The sequence below is a fragment of the Rhineura floridana genome, chromosome 10 (genome assembly GCF_030035675.1).
Source record: "Rhineura floridana isolate rRhiFlo1 chromosome 10, rRhiFlo1.hap2, whole genome shotgun sequence".
Taxonomy (NCBI): domain Eukaryota; kingdom Metazoa; phylum Chordata; class Lepidosauria; order Squamata; family Rhineuridae; genus Rhineura; species Rhineura floridana.
Genome location: NC_084489.1, coordinates 33,202,979 through 33,219,905, shown reverse-complemented (window position 1 = coordinate 33,219,905; position 16,927 = coordinate 33,202,979). Strand labels below are relative to the sequence as shown.

The following is a 16,927-nucleotide window of genomic DNA, read 5'->3' as shown; positions in this document are numbered from 1 at the left end:
GTAACATTTTATCTGTATCTAAACTATGTGCGATGGGATTTACGGTTTCATTTAGAAACAGAACATGTGAGATAGTGAAGGGAAACAAGACATGTTTGAAAGGTTTCATTAAGCAGGCTTTGTTTCAAGTGACACTCACTGCAGTTACAGGTACTCAAGTAGTGGAGGAAAAAGTGCAAGCACTGCCACAAATAAAAGCCTCGTTAGCGTTGTGCGAGGAACGTCCCTCGTGGATTGAGGGAGGCACAAAGAGAGATCCAGGGGATATAAATGAGATTAAACAAATGTCTCCGGATGAGCAAGCCAAATGGCAAAAGGCCATGCAGGATGAATTAAGAGGCAATGGATAGCAATAAAACGTGGACATTGGAGCCATTGCCTCCTGGCAAGTCAATGATAGGGTGCAAGTGGGTATTTAAACATAAAAGAACAAACACAGGTGAAATACATAGAGCACGTCTGGTTGCCAAAGGGTTCTTACAGAAACAGGGCACAGATTATGATGTCGTCTTTGCACCGGTAATCAGACATGAGTCTGTTCGACTCCTATTGAAGGTGGCAGCTGTAAGAGGCTTAAAGGCATATCATTATGATATCAAGACTGCATTTCTCTATGGAGATTTAACAGAAGAGATCTATATGCAGCCTCCACCAGGGTGTGTAACACCACCAGGAATGGCATGCAGGTTACACAAATCTATATATGGCCTGAAACAAAGTGCACGATGTTGGAACATCAAGTTGGATGAGGTGTTAAAGGCCATGGGGTTTCAACGTTGCGTAGCAGATCCATGTGTCTATCTTAAACAAGGAAAAGAAATCTTATTGTCCTGTTTATGTAGATGATATCCTATATATGCATAACAATGAGAAGGAGGAACAGGAATTTGCCTCTGGTTTGAAACGATACATGTAAACAAAATGCTTAGGGCCCGTACAAGAGTATCTGGGTATGCATGTAATACATGATAATAATGGTGGTTTCATCCTACATCAAGGAAGCAAAATAGAGCAGCTGTTAGCTGACAGTAAGATGGCAGATTGCTATGGAACGAAAACACCCATGTCGGTGTCATTTCAAAACGAAACAGAAGGTGACTACTTTACTGACCCAGACTTGTATAGACAAATCATAGGTAAACTACAGTATTTAGCCAAAGTGACACGCCCGGATATAGCTAATGCTGTTAGCATACTGTGTCGAAAAGTAGACAAGCCCACTGAGAAAGATTGGCGTGGGGTTAAACGTGTAGTTAGATATCTCAAGGGTACAGTAAATTATGGACTCGCTCTATCTGCTGTAGCAACAGGAAATCTAGCATGTTATGTAGATGCAGACCATGCTGGAGACAAAAATAACCGTAAATCAACAGCGGGTGTGTTGATTATGTTTCATGGGTCTACAATAGACTGGTTCAGCAGAAAGCAAACGCTTGTGCCAACATCTAGTACTGAAGCAGAATACATCAGCCTGTCCATGGCATGTCACGAATTGAATTGGTATGAACTCTTAATGGAGGAAGCACAGATAGAAATCCAAAAGCCAATAAGAGTATATGAGGATAATCAGTCGTGCATACGTTTGGCTGAATCAGAAACCAACAATAGGCGCACTAAACACGTGAGTGTGCGGTTTCACCACGTTAGAGACTGTGTACAAAGCAAATTGATTGAATTGAGCTATGTGAACACTAAAGAAATGCTTGCTGATGTATTAACAAAACCATTGACTGAAGAAATGCATGACAAGTTAATAAACAAAATGGGCTTGTGTATAGTAAAAGATTAACAATGTATGAAATGTAACAATAAAGCAAGAAACAGAGAAATGGAAACTGTAAAACTGAAAATAACTGAATTGTAATTGTGACATGTGTAAGATGAAAAAAAACTGTAAAATGTAAAAAGTATGAAAGCCATGTCTGTTTGGAAGGTGGGGGCTTGTTAGAATGCTGAGACATGAAGTGTTCCAAACAGAGCATGGATAGGGTTAAAGTAAGCATACTCTGGGGCTCAAGGACAGAGAACAGACCGAAGGCTGCAGGTGGCTGGGCAGGAAAGCTGCCAAGGCTATATAACGCCATAGAAACAGCTCAGGGTGTGGGGGGCGCATTTGATGTATGTGAAGGAGAGAGCTCGTGTATCTGTAAGCTATTGAATCAGTAAAAGATTCATCTTCACCACTTCTAGCGTTCTGTCTCTATTCACTCTATTCATTCCTGTTATACGCAGTGGCATTGTCCTGACAGGCAAGCCGCAATTCCAACAGAGAGAGCCTTGACTCAGGCCAAAACCCTTGTCTAATTCAGCATCCTGTTCTCAGTGGCCAATCTAGATGCCTATGGAAAGCCCACAAGTGGAGCATAAGTGTAACAGCAGCTCTGTCTCCACATGTCCTCCCCAATAACTGATACTCAGAGGCATTCTGCTTCTGGTACTGGGAGGTAGTACACAATTGTAACAGCTAGTAGCCATCAGTCGTCTTATCCTCCATGAATTTGTTTAAACTTCTTTTAAAGCTGTCCAACTTAGGAGGCTGCAACTACGTCTTGTGGGAGTGAATTGCGTAAATTCAACTATGCACTGTGAAGAAGTACCTCCTTTTGTCAGTCCTGAATCTTTTGACATTCATCTTCAATAGATGACCCTCTCTCCACTTTCTTCACATCATGCATAACCTTATACACCTCTATCATGTCATCCCCTCCTCCCCCGCATACTTGCCTTGTCTCTAAAAAGCCCTAGCTGTTCTCTTTCCTTACTTGGGAGTTGCTTCATCTCCGTGATCATTTTAGTTGCCTGTTTTAGGTGTGACCAGAACTGTATTCAATATTCCAAGCGCAGTCTTACCACATTTGTATAATGTCCTTAAGATATTGGCAGTTTTATTTCAGTCCCTTTCCTCATGACCCCTAACATTGAATTCACTGTGTTTATAACTGCAAATTATGAACAAAGTTGTGAAGTAAAAGCAAAAGCATGAAGCAATTATGTGAAATGGACATGTTCCTAGTGGCATCTGACTTAAATGGTTTATGAGAGCTCCAAAGTACAACATTTGAGGTAGGTGCGTTGCATGTAATTTTCCTACCATAGACTTACCTCAGTATTTCTACTTAGAAGGTTTCAGCTAAGCAGGTTTCTATGCAATGCATGTGGTAGGGTTTTACCCATCTGTCTTCCCTTTTTCAACAAGTCACAACCCATTTCACGTATCACCTTGAGTCTGTGTGTTCCCCCTCTTTAGTGCCACTGTTAGAAAGGTTGGATGCTTCTGCTTTGGAGATTTAAGCCAATGGCACTGTCATGGCTATTTCTACTCCCCATATGTGAGTGGTCAGTCCTCTGGTTCCTGAACAACCTGATGATTCTATGATTGAGGCTGTTTTTGTCATGGGGAAAAAGGAAAATCTTAACAGAGGAGATGGCCTGAAGCGACATATGAGCTAACCCAGCCAATGAGCTTGTTTAGTCTGCCCAATAAACACCTTGCTTGTCCTAGGCACACATATAGACACACACATGCACACAAACTATTTTCACATACCCAATCCATAACAAGTTTGCTGCATTTGAACTAGGACCTCACTCTGTTTAGTTGGACATAATAAAGTACCAGACCTATGACAAAAATATTTGGGAGGAGAAGCCTGTTAATTAGGAGAACTAACACTGTTCCTATTTCGGTTCAGGGTCTGGGTGAGAACAAATCCCATTGAACAAAATACATATTCTAAATTAGTGTATACTATATTGAATTGCCCCCCCACGCTCTTTATTTTTTAGTGCTGAGGTACTTTCAAAAGTATTTCATCTTGAAAATTTTGGCTTGGATCCTAACTAAGGTTCCGCTGGTAGAATATTCTGAGTGGAGTTCTGCTAATGGGATGCTCCCACTAGTGGAAGGTGTCACTTTTTTTTTTAGCAATCTCCCCTCCCCTCCTGCAGTCCCTTTGGTGAAAGAGAGAAAGAGAGAGAGCTGCTCTGGAGAGCAGGGGGAAGGGGAGATCAACAAGAAAAAATGTCATCCCTGTACTCAAGCAAAATCTGCTGGATCCCTGTTTGTCTGCAAATGAAAGGAACCCTTCTGTTTATGAAGGGCTAGTTATGATCCAAGGCTCTGCAGTATTGAAATAAATTGTAGACACTTATCTCTGAAAACTGATAGGCCAAAAATTGTAAAAATGAGTAGATTAGTGGGAGATAGTACCTGCATTTCATACATACCAATATTAGCAATATGCATTAGTCCAATATTTTCTTCTGCCCGCACAGAACTATCTTTGTCAAGCTGTCCCTCTTTCTGGATCCAGTCTATGTTGTCTGCAATTATCTGCTCATTGTCTCCTGGCTCTCTGATGCCATCATTTGCTCTTTGGAGTGGCTCTCCTTGCTGCTGTTCTGTGTTTTCAAGCAGACCTTCTTCCTGGCTCCCATCTATATTATCTGCAATTATCTGCTCATTGTCTCCTGGCTCTCTGATGCCATCATTTGCTCTTTGGAGTGGCTCTCCTTGCTGCTGTTCTGTGTTTTCAAGCAGACCTTCTTCCTGGCTCCCATCTATATTATCTGCAATTATCTGCTCATCGTCTCCTGGCTCTATGATGTGATCATTTGCTCTTTCGAGTGGCCGTCCTTGCTGCTGTTCTGTGTCTTGAAGCAGATCCTCCTGAATGTCATCTTTATTATTTGCAGTCTGCTCATTGTTTTCTGGCTCTGCCGTGCTGTTTTCCTGTTTGTCATTTGTTCTTTCAAGCGGCTCCTCTGGTGGCCGTTCCATGACACTGCCTGTTTCTTTATAACCTATACGCAGAGCTGCCCCTTGTTCTGTGTCACTTCTTTTCTTTGCTCTGTTTATCCTTTCAGGCAGCTCATCCTCTTGCAGAATGTTTTCCTCTTCTTTATCAATTATCTTTTCAAGTGTTTTCTTCTTTTCTTGATACTGTGGGTTTTGCTTTTTCTGGCTTATCTTTTCTACTAAACAGGTAGCAGCTGTACAACTACTCCAGCAAACTCTGGAAACTTCATTTCTTCCAAGTCGTAAAAGCCTGTCCATTCGCCAAAAAGACATGGCATGTGCTCTGTGAATCCATTCACACTCACTTGGCCAAGATTTCTTGTTTTTGCCACCCTTATCAGTGAAAATGTCCTCCCTTGCTCTATAATCTGCCCTAAAGATGGTGCAAAATGAATCAAGCACTTTTTTTCCAGCTTCACTCATTTGGTAGGAGGGATCTCCACGAGAAAGATGATCGAGTAGTAAAAGGGGAAGTTCAGCTGAAGTTGTCTCTGCAGCTGAAATCCCATTACTTCCATCAAAGAGTCCAAGAAAGCATGTTCCTGCCCTATTTCCATAATTGTCTAATACAACAAATACATCTTCCAAGCTTGTATGCCAAACAGCATTTTTGTCTTGACAAATTGCAATGGCTTTTATCAATGGATTGGTTATTTCTTTAGCATGCACAGAACTTTGAGCAATACTGTTGATGCAAAAATAGGGAGCAATCTTCAGGCTTTCCTTAAGGAGCTCAAATGAATAACCAATCTTTTCTTTCTTTCGTTCAATGTACTTAATAGTCCTTCTCATTCTTAAAATTAGTTGCTTTCTCTGAACAGCTATTTTGTTTATATCTATTGGTTCCACCCATGGCCACTGATAATCCAGTACAGCTTGAGCCTGATGAACTTTTTTATGATAAAAAAGTTGGCTAATGTGTACCTTTTGTTGACATATGGAACAAAGTACTGTAATGTCAAGATGGTCAACTTTCTTGAAATCAATCTTGGATACCTTTGTTGAATCTCCCACACCTTTGGGCAATTTAGAGTGCTGAGATTGTGTCTCACATGTCATTCTACAAAAACAAAGCAAAGAAAAAGTCAAATGTGTTTTAATTAGCCTTGTCAAAAAAATCTAAGTGATACTTCCAAATAGCTTTGCAATTAGTTCTGTATGCCAAATGGAGCTTTAAGGCTTGTCTCTCTCTAATAGCCTTCACACCATATGGCCAACAGCTTGTGAAGAGTTCAAAGCAGTCTAATATGGCATAGGGCAGGAAAGAAATCTTTTTCAAAGAAAAAAGTAATAGAGTATTTATCTTGTCACTAGGTGATCTTGAATCTGTTGACACATTCACTCAGGCTTAAACCACCATACATGGCTGTTATAGCCCACATGTATGCCACCCTGAGCTCCTTGGAGGAAGGGTGAGTTCACCTTGTCATTCTGTGATGTTTAGGATAAATGACTGGGGAATGGTGAGGTACAATCTACTTTTGAAAAAGATACATGGACATTTTGATAAGTCTATGCTGGTATAGCACAGTGGGGAGGAGAGCCTGGCTGGGAGTCCAGAGTCTGTGAGTTCAAATCCCTGCTCGTGTCTCCTGGGTGGAAAGGGCCAGCTAAAGATCACCCCCACAATGAGGGTTACTTGCCCTGCAACCTGTGCAGCCGTGGGCAAGCTGCATAGTCCCAAGCAGCCCAGTTGCTCCCCAGCTGGCAGTTGCAGACAAGGAAGGGGCTGGCTTGTGCGGCTGTGGCAAGCTGAGCAGGCCCTAGCCAGCTGGGGAGGACTAGCCTCAGAGGGAGGCAATGGTAAACCCCCTCTGAATACCGCTTACCATGAAAACCCTATTCATAGGGTAGCCATAAATTGGAATCGACTTGAAGGCAGTCCATTTCCATTTTTCATGTAACAAAACGGTCTTCTGGTTTTAATTTTTACATCTTAGAAAGAGTTTTTAAAAACAAGCACTTTGTGTAAGCTATCAGAAGAACAGAGAGTTCTTGCTAGTAGATGAAATATCCATCTTGCCTAGTATTCTGTTTCTAACCGTAGCCAAGACACTAGTCAGATGCCTTTGGGAAGGCCACAGACAGGTCTTTCCTCACTGTTGCTCCCTCCTTAGCATCTGGTATTCAGTGATACACTACCTCTGAACCTGGTAAATCCATATGGCCATCTCGGCTAAACACTATTGAGAGATCCACACTCCATGAATTTGTGTAATCCCCCTTTACAGCCTTCTTACTTAGTTCATTATCACCATATTGGGGCTACAAATTCAATAAGTTAATTATGCATTGTGTGAAGTACATTATTTTGTCTGTCCTAAATCAACTGTCAATCAATTTCAAGTGTTTACATTCTAGTATAGTAAGAGAGGAAGCCCCGCCATCACTGTCCATATTTATAAATGTCTTTCCCCACTTAGTTAAATTTTTATAAACTTAAAAGTTCCAGACCTATCACTTTTCCTTATGAGCAGTGGGGTGATATTTTGTCTTCCTGAGATGATGATGATGATCTATATTACAAAAAATAATCTCAAACTGATTTACAATTTTTAAAAAGCACCCAGTATAAAATTTAAAATAAAGATGAAAGAACATTAGTAACTAATCATCCTACAATATCAGAAAAAGTACACATCCTACCCCACCCAGCTAAACGATGAATACCAGTTAGGAGCAAAATGTCTGGGTGAATAAAAATGTCATCACCTGGTGCCTAACACTGATAGCAATGGTGTCAGGTGCAGCTTTCTAAGGAGAGTATTCCATAGCAGGGGAGCCATTATTAAAAAGGCCTGATCTTGTGTTGCCACCCTCCGCCAACTCCCTCAGAGGGGCACACCGAGGACTTCAGATGATGAACACAGAGTCTTGGGTAGGTTCGTGTGGGGAGAAGTGGTCCCTGAGGTATTGGGGTCCTGAGTCACATAAGGCTTTATAGGTCAAAACCAGCACTTTGAATTGAGCCTGGAAAATAATTGGTAGCCAATAAAGTCGGGCCGGGATCAATGTTATATGATCAAACTTCCTATCTCCAGTCAACAATCTGGCCACTAAGTTCTGCACTTGCTGCAGTTTCCAAACTGTCTTCCAAGGCGGCCACATGTATAACACATTGCGGTAATCTAACCTAGAGATTCCCAGAGTGAAGATGACAAGCTAGGCTATCCTTGTACAGACAGGGTCACAGCCAAAGCTGATGGAAGGCATTCCACACCATCGAGGCCATTTGTGCCTCCAGTGACAATAATGGATCCAGAAGTACCCCCAAATTGCACATCTGCTCCTTTAGGAGGAGTGCAACCCCATCCAGAACTGGTTGAACCCCAGCTATCTGGTGTCTCTCCCGACAAAGGCCATCATATAAGGCAACCAAAGACAGGATAGCTTAATCACAGTTGTCCGTGCATTGGTAACCTCAAGGATGGATTACTGCAATGCACTCTATGTGGGGCTACCCATGAGGTTGATCTGGAGGCTACAGTTGGAGGAGAATGCATTGGCTAGGTTGTTTGTGGGAGTAAACTACCAGCGGCATATAACACCTTGTTTGCAGTATTTGTATTGGCTGCTGTGACAGCCCTTCCCTGGCTCTCCCTGTCAGGTTCCTACCTGCGCGTGGCTACTGCCTGTCACTAGACACCACCAGGGACTCCACCAGTCCGGACTGTCTTTTTTTATTGTTTCTCTCCCCGCTCTAGCACAGATCTCAACAAATCCCCCTGCTAGGCAACCACCAGTCACGGCCTAATACTAGCATTCCCAGAGACTCTGAATACTGGTATTGTTATTCTCTTCACCGCTGCCACCATTTGTTACAGTTCCCCTTCAGCCTTGGTCATTACCTTACCCTCCCTTCTGGTCTGTGAAACCCCAGCCAAGGATCAGGCCTTTGGTAAACCAAATTAAGTATTTATTAAAGATAACAAAGCTAACAAGATTAACAAGATTTCTTCTTAAGGCACATAAGCATATGGTTTTACTCAATACTAATCCGAACTCCACCTCCCTCCTGGCAAACAACTCTCTAAACCCCACCAAGCAACCCACTCAGTTCTCTTCTCCCCCCCAGATTCCACTCTCACTCTTCCTTTTATACATTCAGCCATTTTAAACACTCAGCCAATCATCTCGCATTCTACTGCCCATTCACTCCCCCTCTTTCACTCCACTTACCATGTATCTTCTAAACAACCAACACTTACCATATATACATTAATATAGGAACATCACATTTCCCCCCCCTTAAACAACAGCAGAGTATTATTCCTGTTCCAGGATTTATACGTCGTGTTAACAAATAAAAGTCTCTATGGGGAAAATGTCTTTCTTTGTTCCTCTGTCTTGTCACGTCACTGCAGTCCTAGCCACTTGCCTGGAAAGTCCATCGGCCAGTACATTGTCCTTGCCTTTGATGAACTGGAAGTCCACTTGATAGTCCTGTAGGGCCCAGGACCACCTCTGCAGCATAGTGTTATGGTTTTTCATAGTCTGCAACCATAACAAGGCCCGATGATCCGTAGTCACTGTGAATCTTCGTCCCCACACATATGGGCGCAACTTGTTCAGTCCCCACACGACCGCTAGGCACTCCTTCTGGACCGACGAATAGTTTTTCTCCCTCGGCGTCAGCTTGCGACTCAGGTACGCCACTGGATGTCTGGTGCCTTCTCTCTCCTGTAGCAAGACGACTCCCAGCGCGAGGTCCGACGCATCTGTAGCCACGATGAATGGTTTCTCATAGTCTGGTGCTATTAATATGGGTCCTTGGCACAAGGCTTGCTTCAACAGATCAAAAGCCTTCTGACATTCATCCGTCCATACCACATGCTCAGAACACTTCTTCTTTGTTAATTCATGCAAGGGGGTTGCTATTTCCCCAAAATTTCTCACAAACTTCCTATAAAATCCAGCCACACCCAGAAATGCCCTTACTTGTTTTTTGGTTAAGGGGATTGGCCACGCTTGTATTGCCTCCACCTTGCTCCATAAGGGGGTGATTTTCCCACTCCCCACCTTATGTCCTAAATAGATTACTTCCTTTAGTCCAAACTGGCATTTCTTAGCTTTTATTGTGAGGCCTGCTTTTCTTAAGGCCTCCAATACTTTTGTCAGGTGTTGGACATGCTCAGGCACCGACTTGCTAAAAATGGCCACGTCATCGATATAGGCCACTGCAAAATCTGACATGCCTCGCAACACAGTATTGATTAGCCTCTGAAATGAACTTGGTGAGTTCCTTAGTCCCATGGGTAACGTCACAAACTCATATAACCCATCTGGTGTACTGAAGGCAGTTTTGGCTCTGGATTGCTCGTCTAGTTCCATTTGCCAAAATCCTTTACAGAGGTCTAACGTAGAGATAATGGTTGCTGCCCCCAATAACTCTAACATTGCGTCTACCCTGGGCATAGGATACGCATCTGGGACAGTAATTTTATTGATTAGCCGATAATCAATGCAAAACCTTGTCGTTCCATCTTGTTTCGGAACCAGGACAATACTTGAGGCCCAGGGACTGATGGATTCCCTGATCACTCCTAATTCCAGCATATCTTCCACCTCCCTTTTGATCTCATTCAAAACTTTCCCATTCACACGGTACGGAACGGATCTGATTGGGGCATGATCTCCAGTATCAATGGAATGTATAACTATACTGGTTCGGCCAGGTTTGTTGCTAAAGAGATTCCTATAGGTTTTCAAAACTCTCAGAATCTCTTCTTTTACTTCCTCCTTCGCCTCCTCTGACCATTCCACTTGATCTACCCCTCCTTTGTCTTTGCTTTCCTGTAATTTGTCATGTTTCCTGGGTATGAACGCCATAACCATATCTCCCACATCATACACACGTTCCCTGGCTGTTCTGTCATACCAGTAACTTTGCTTCTGCTGAGCTTGACTGAGATTCTCTTTCACCACTTCCATCATTGATGTTAATTTATTGCGGAATTCCAATACAAAATCTACTACAGATGTTTTGTACTCTCCCAGGGTTCCTTCCCATGAATTTTTTAATAGTTCCAAAGGTCCCCTCACTTTTCTAGTGAACATGAGTTCAAAGGGACTTCTCTATATGCAAATAAGAAGCATCCCAAACGTTCATCCCAGTCTTGTGGGTGATCTTGAACATAGCTTCTTATCATGCCCTTCAAAACGCCATTGAATCTCTCTGTTAACCCATTAGTGGCGGGATGGTAAGTAGTGGTCTTTAGATGTTTTAGACCACAACATTTCCACATACATTGCATCACTTCTCCCATGAATACACTGCCTTGATCCGTCAGCACTTCATGAGGGAAACCCAGCCTCATAAAGATTTTTAATAAAGCCTCTGCCACTATAGGGGCTTCCACGGATCTTAGTGCTTCTGCGTCTGGGTACCTGGTGGCAAAATCCACCACCACCAATAGATATTTCTTGCCATGCCTTGTGGGTTTGGAAAAAGGGCCCACCAAATCTATTCCCACTCTATAAAAGGGTTGTCCAATTATAGGAAGGGGCTTTAAGGGTGCCTTAGTCTTTACTCCACTTTTTCCCACCTTTTGGCATATTCCACAAGATAGACAATGTTGTTTTACATCCTTGGAGATGTTTGGCCAAAAATAGTGTGCAGCCAATCTCCTCTTGGTCTTTTTTATTCCCAGATGTCCTGCACATGGGACATCGTGAGCTACCTCTAGCAATCTGGTTCTGTATTTGCTAGGTACTATCAATTGCTTCACTGGTTCACATTCATCCTTTCTCTCAGCAGGCATCCACAGTCTATATAAAATCCCATTTTCACACACAACTTGATTCCTCAGTTTGTCAGTGAAAGGAATCTGTTGGGTCAGAGCTTGTTCCTTTATCTGCTTCAAACTTATATCTTTTTGTAGCACTTCCCTGAATTGATCTGCCTCATCATTATCAGAGACCACTTGATACAGTTTGTCTCCTTCAGCAGGCCTGCTAGTGGTTGCTATGGTGACCTGAGGCTGGTTAACAGATTCCACCCTGTTTGTTTCAGCCCCCCTTAATATGGCTTCTTTTTCTCTGCCAATTTGCTGTCTGGTCACTACATAGATCTTTCCTTGGGCTCCCATTACATCTCTTCCCAGTATTACTGGTTCTTGTTGCTGGGCATTAATGCCTACTTTATATTGGCCCTCTCGGCCTCTCCAAGTCATATCCACCAGGGCCACAGGCAAACTTTCTGGTTGACCCCTCACTCCTTGGATAGTCACAGTTTCCTGAGGTAATATTACCTCATATTTTATTAAATCTGGCCTCAGTAATGTCTGAGCGGCACCAGTATCAAGCAATGCCCAATAATTTGCCCCTTGTACACTCACTTCCTCTCTCAGACTTGAATCAAGGTCTGTTACTTCTGTCCAGTTTATGTGGCAGAACTGAACCTTTTTCGCTGTTTCTAAAGCCTTGGGCTCTGTTTTCACTGCCCTTGTCTGAGCAGGATTACTAATGGGGTTGGCAACCTCACATTGAAAACGTAGGTGCCCTGGTCTACCACATTTGTAGCATAATTTCTCCTCACTTTTAGGGTACACAGATCCACTCTGGGGTGTCCTGTGCCCTTCAGATTTTACTGGAGGACTCACTCTCTGTGGTACCACATCCCTTCTGCCAGCGTTATATGGTCTGGGTTTAAAATCTCTTGATGTTTTCCCCACCCAGCCAGTTCTGTTGGAGGCGAAGTGATCCGCCATCTCTGCGGCCTCCTGCACCGATGTAGGGGAACGGTCTTTGACCAGGAGCCTTATTTCTGGTGGTAACTGATGGTATAATTGATCCAATATCATGAGGTTTTTCACCTCCTCCACAGACTGAGGTTTTGCACTTGTCAGCCATTTCCCAAATATGTCCATCAGTTTTGCTCCCAGTGCCACAAAAGACCTCCCTGTCTGTATCTGGCAGTTTCTGAAAAGCTTTCTAAAATAATCAGGCCCCAGTCTGAATCTTTTAAACACCGCTTCTTTGAATTCAGCATAGGTGACGGGCCTGTCTGAGGGGAAATATTGGTATACCTCAGCCAATTCCCCTTTAATCAGGTTTGATAAATACTGCATGTATTTATCTTCAGGTAGCCCCCACAACTGAGCTGCTTTTTCAAAGGTGCTGAGGTAAATTTGAGGATCTTGACCAGGCTCATAGACAGCAAAGTCCTTTGGAGTAATTTTTATTTTTGCTCCATCTCTGTCTTTCCTTGTCTCCTCAGAGTGAAATTTCTTTCTATCAAATTTTAACTTTTCTACTTGTAATTCAGCATCCAATGCTCGTTGCTTCTCCCTCTCCTCAAACCCCATTCTCAACTTCTCAGTTTCCAACTCCCTCTGTTTGTCTTTTTCCTCAGCCTCAAAGACCCACTGTTTGTCTTTTTCCTCAGCCTCCCTCCTCAATCTCTCAGTTTCCAACTCATGCTCCCATCTTAACTTCTCTCTCAAGTACTCTATATAAGCGGGATTGCTTGAGTATCCTTCTGTGGTCTCTTCCCTGACAGGTTGTTTTTGCTGGGCAGTTGCAAATCCTATAAGTGCTACCCTCAATTCATCTACCCCTTTACCCTCGTGAGGTAAATTGAATGTTATGCACTTCTCCACCAGCTCTTCTCTTTTCATTTTTATATATTCAGTCATGGTGTTTGAGTTCACTCACTCTTTGCCACACACTCTTTGCCAGTCACTCTCACAAGAAATCTTGTTTTGTTATTTCTGTTTGCCACACCACTGTTCTGGATTCTCTAGTATTCGTATCTGGATTCTCTGTTGTTCGTATCCCACCGCTACTGCCACCACATGTGACAGCCCTTCCCTGGCTCTCCCTGTCAGGTTCCTACCTGCGCGTGGCTACTGCCTGTCACTAGACACCACCAGGGACTCCACCAGTCCGGACTGTCTTTTTTTATTGTTTCTCTCCCCGCTCTAGCACAGATCTCAACAGATCCCCCTGCTAGGCAACCACCAGTCACGTCCTAATACTAGTATTCCCAGAGACTCTGAATACTGGTATTGTTATTCTCTTCACCGCTGCCACCATTTGTTACAGTTCCCCTTCAGCCTTGGTCATTACCTTACCCTCCCTTCTGGTCTGTGAAACCCCAGCCAAGGATCAGGCCTTTGGTAAACCAAATTAAGTATTTATTAAAGATAACAAAGCTAACAAGATTAACAAGATTTCTTCTTAAGGCACATAAGCATATGGTTTTACTCAATACTAATCCGAACTCCACCTCCCTCCTGGCAAACAACTCTCTAAACCCCACCAAGCAACCCACTCAGTTCTCTTCTCCCCCCCAGATTCCACTCTCACTCTTCCTTTTATACATTCAGACATTTTAAACACTCAGCCAATCATCTCGCATTCTACTGCCCATTCACTCCCCCTCTTTCACTCCACTTACCATGTATCTTCTAAACAACCAACACTTACCATATATACATTAATATAGGAACATCACAGCTGCCAAGCTCTAAGTTTTAGTATTGACAAGCCTGCACCCAAAGTTGTTGAACTGACTTTGTTGTTAGTCGTCTTTCTTGTCTGTTTATTGCATGATCACATTCTACATTGCAACAAGGAGAGGATAGTTGTGTCAACAGATCATGGATTTTTTTTTAAAAAAAGAAGTAGTACAATTTAAACACCCTAAATATATTTACTTGGAAGTGAGGCTGCAATCTATGCGGTCATGAGTCCTCCTGAATCCAATGGATATTATTTCTGAGACACAGGATTGCATGGTTAAGTCACCTGCCTTTCAGTGGACATGCTTCCAAGTAAGTTTGTTTAGGATCACAGCTTGAACTGATGCATGTTGACTCAAAAGACCCACTCTAAAGTTCAGTTAGACATATCCCATGGTAAGTATGCATAGATGCACATTACCTTTGTCTTTTCTTCCTCTTTGTAATTTTCCTAATCTCTAACAATTGCATTGTCTTTAGTGCATCTTTTGCAATGCAATCCAAGGGATATTTATTAAATTTATTAGTCACCTTTCTTCATAAAAATGAACCCACAGTGACATACAATAAAAAGATTAAAACCAATATAAAACTAACACAAACAAAAAGTTTAAAAAAGAACACAATACATGGAAAAGATGGTGGAACAACTACCCACTAAAAGAGGCTACATCAAAAGCCCTCCAAAAAATTAAGAGATGAATGCCTCGGAGAAGAAGAATGTTTTGCCTGGTGTCTAAATATAGATAATGATGGTGCAAGGTGTGTGACTCTGAGAAGAGCATACCATGAGCAGGGGGCCACCACTGAAAAGGCCCTTTCTTGTGTTGCCATCCTAGGCACTTCCCTCTGGGGAGGCACACAAAGAAGGGCCTCAGATGCTGAATGCAGGGTCCCAGTTGGTTCATGTGGGGCAAGGTGGTCCTTGTGGTACTGGGGTCCTGAGCCGTATAAGCCTTTATCGGTCAAAACCAGCACTTTGAATTGAGCCCAGACAGTAACTGGTAACCAGTGCCGTTTATTATTTATTTATTTATTATTTGATTTATATCCTGCCCTTCTTCCCAGCAGGAGCCCAGGGCGGCAAACAGAAATGCTAAAAACACTTCAAAGCATCATAAACAGACCTTAACATACATTAAAACAAAACAATGTTAAAAACATTTTTAAAAGCTTTAAAAACAGCTTTAAAAACAACAAAAAAGTTAAAAACATTATTAAAGAAAACATATTAAAAGCAATTCTAACACAGACGCAGACTGAGATAGGTCTCAACTTAAAAGACTTGCTGAAAGAGGAAAGTCTTCAAAAGGCACCAAAAAGATAGCAGAGATGGTGCCTGCCTAATATTTAAGGGGAGGGAATTCCACAGGGTAGGTGCCACCACACTAAAGTTCCGTTTCCTATATTGTGCAGAATGAACCTCCTGATAAGATGGTATCTGCAGGAGGCCCTCACCTGCAGAGCGCAGTGATCAACTGGGTATGTAAGGGGTAAGACAGTCTTTCAGGTATCCTGGTCCCAAGCTGTATAGGGCTTTGTACACCACAACTAGAACCTTGAACTTGGCCCAGTAGCAAATGGGCAGTTGTGACAGAGTTGGTGTTATGTGCTCAGACTATCTTGTCCCAGTGAGCAATCTGGCTGCTGAATTGTGCACCACAAGTCACAATTAGGATCACAGCTTCCGAACTGTCCCCCACATATAACGCATTATAGTAAGAGGTTACCAGAGAGTAGACAACAGATGTCAGGCTATTCCTGTCCAGATAGAGTTGTAACTGGGCCACCAGCTGAAGCTTATGGAAGGCACTCCTTGTCACTGAGGCCACTTGAGCCTCAAGTGAAAGTAATAGATCTAGAAGTATCCCCAAGCTACCCCCTGCTCCTTCAGAGGGAGTGTAACCCAATCAAGAGCAGGCCACATCCCCTTCATCTGGTCTAAGGAACCACCCACTAGCAGTGCCTCAGTCTCGTCTGGATTGAGCTTCAGTTTATTGGCTCTCATCCAGTCCATTACCAAGGTAAGAAATCAGTCTAGCACATCCACTGATGTACCTGGAGATTTAAAGGAGAGTTGTGGGTCATCAGCATATTGCTGACAAGGTACTCCACATCTCCAGATGACCCCACTCAGCAGTTTCATGTAGATGTTAAATAGCATGGGGGATAAAACTGAACCCTGAGGAACTCCACACTGAAGGCTCCATGGAGTTGTACAATACTCCCCAAGCACCACCCTCTCAGTGTGACCACCCAAGTAGGACTGGAACCACTGCAAAGCAGTGCCAACTACCCCCAACTTGGACAGCTGCTCCAGAAGCATACCATGGTCGATGGTGTCAAAAGCTGCCAAGAGATCAAGGAGGATTAATAGGGACACAATCCCCCTATCTCCTGACATAGGTAATCATACAGGGCGACCAAGACAGTCTCTGTGCCAAATCCAGGTCTAAACCCTGATTGAAATGGATCTAGAAAATCAGTTTCATCCAAGAGAGCCTGGATCTGGCCTGTGACAACGTGCTCCAGAACCTTGCTCAAGAAGGGAATATTAGCAACTGGATGATAATTATCCAGATTTTCTGGATCCAGGGAGGGTTTCTTAAGGAGCGATCTTACCACCACCAGGCAGGCAGGGATCACCCCCTCTCGCAAGGAGGCA

At 43.1% G+C, this 16,927-nt stretch overlaps 1 protein-coding gene across 5 annotated transcripts in view; it reads right to left on the bottom strand.

Annotated features, from left to right (window-relative positions):
* Positions 1 to 16,927, bottom strand: part of PP2D1 (protein phosphatase 2C like domain containing 1) — a 31,116-nt gene that overhangs the window by 3,791 nt on the left and 10,398 nt on the right. For 4 of the 5 annotated variants that reach the window (XM_061585876.1, XM_061585874.1, XM_061585875.1 and 1 more), the window contains one exon: positions 4,228 to 5,858. In XM_061585876.1, coding sequence (XP_061441860.1) covers positions 4,228 to 5,857 — 1,630 coding nt within the window. In that variant the 5' untranslated portion in view covers position 5,858. Of the gene's footprint in view, positions 1 to 4,227; positions 5,859 to 14,227; positions 14,361 to 16,927 lie in introns of all 5 variants that reach the window. The other variant, XM_061585877.1, reaches the window with a different exon arrangement.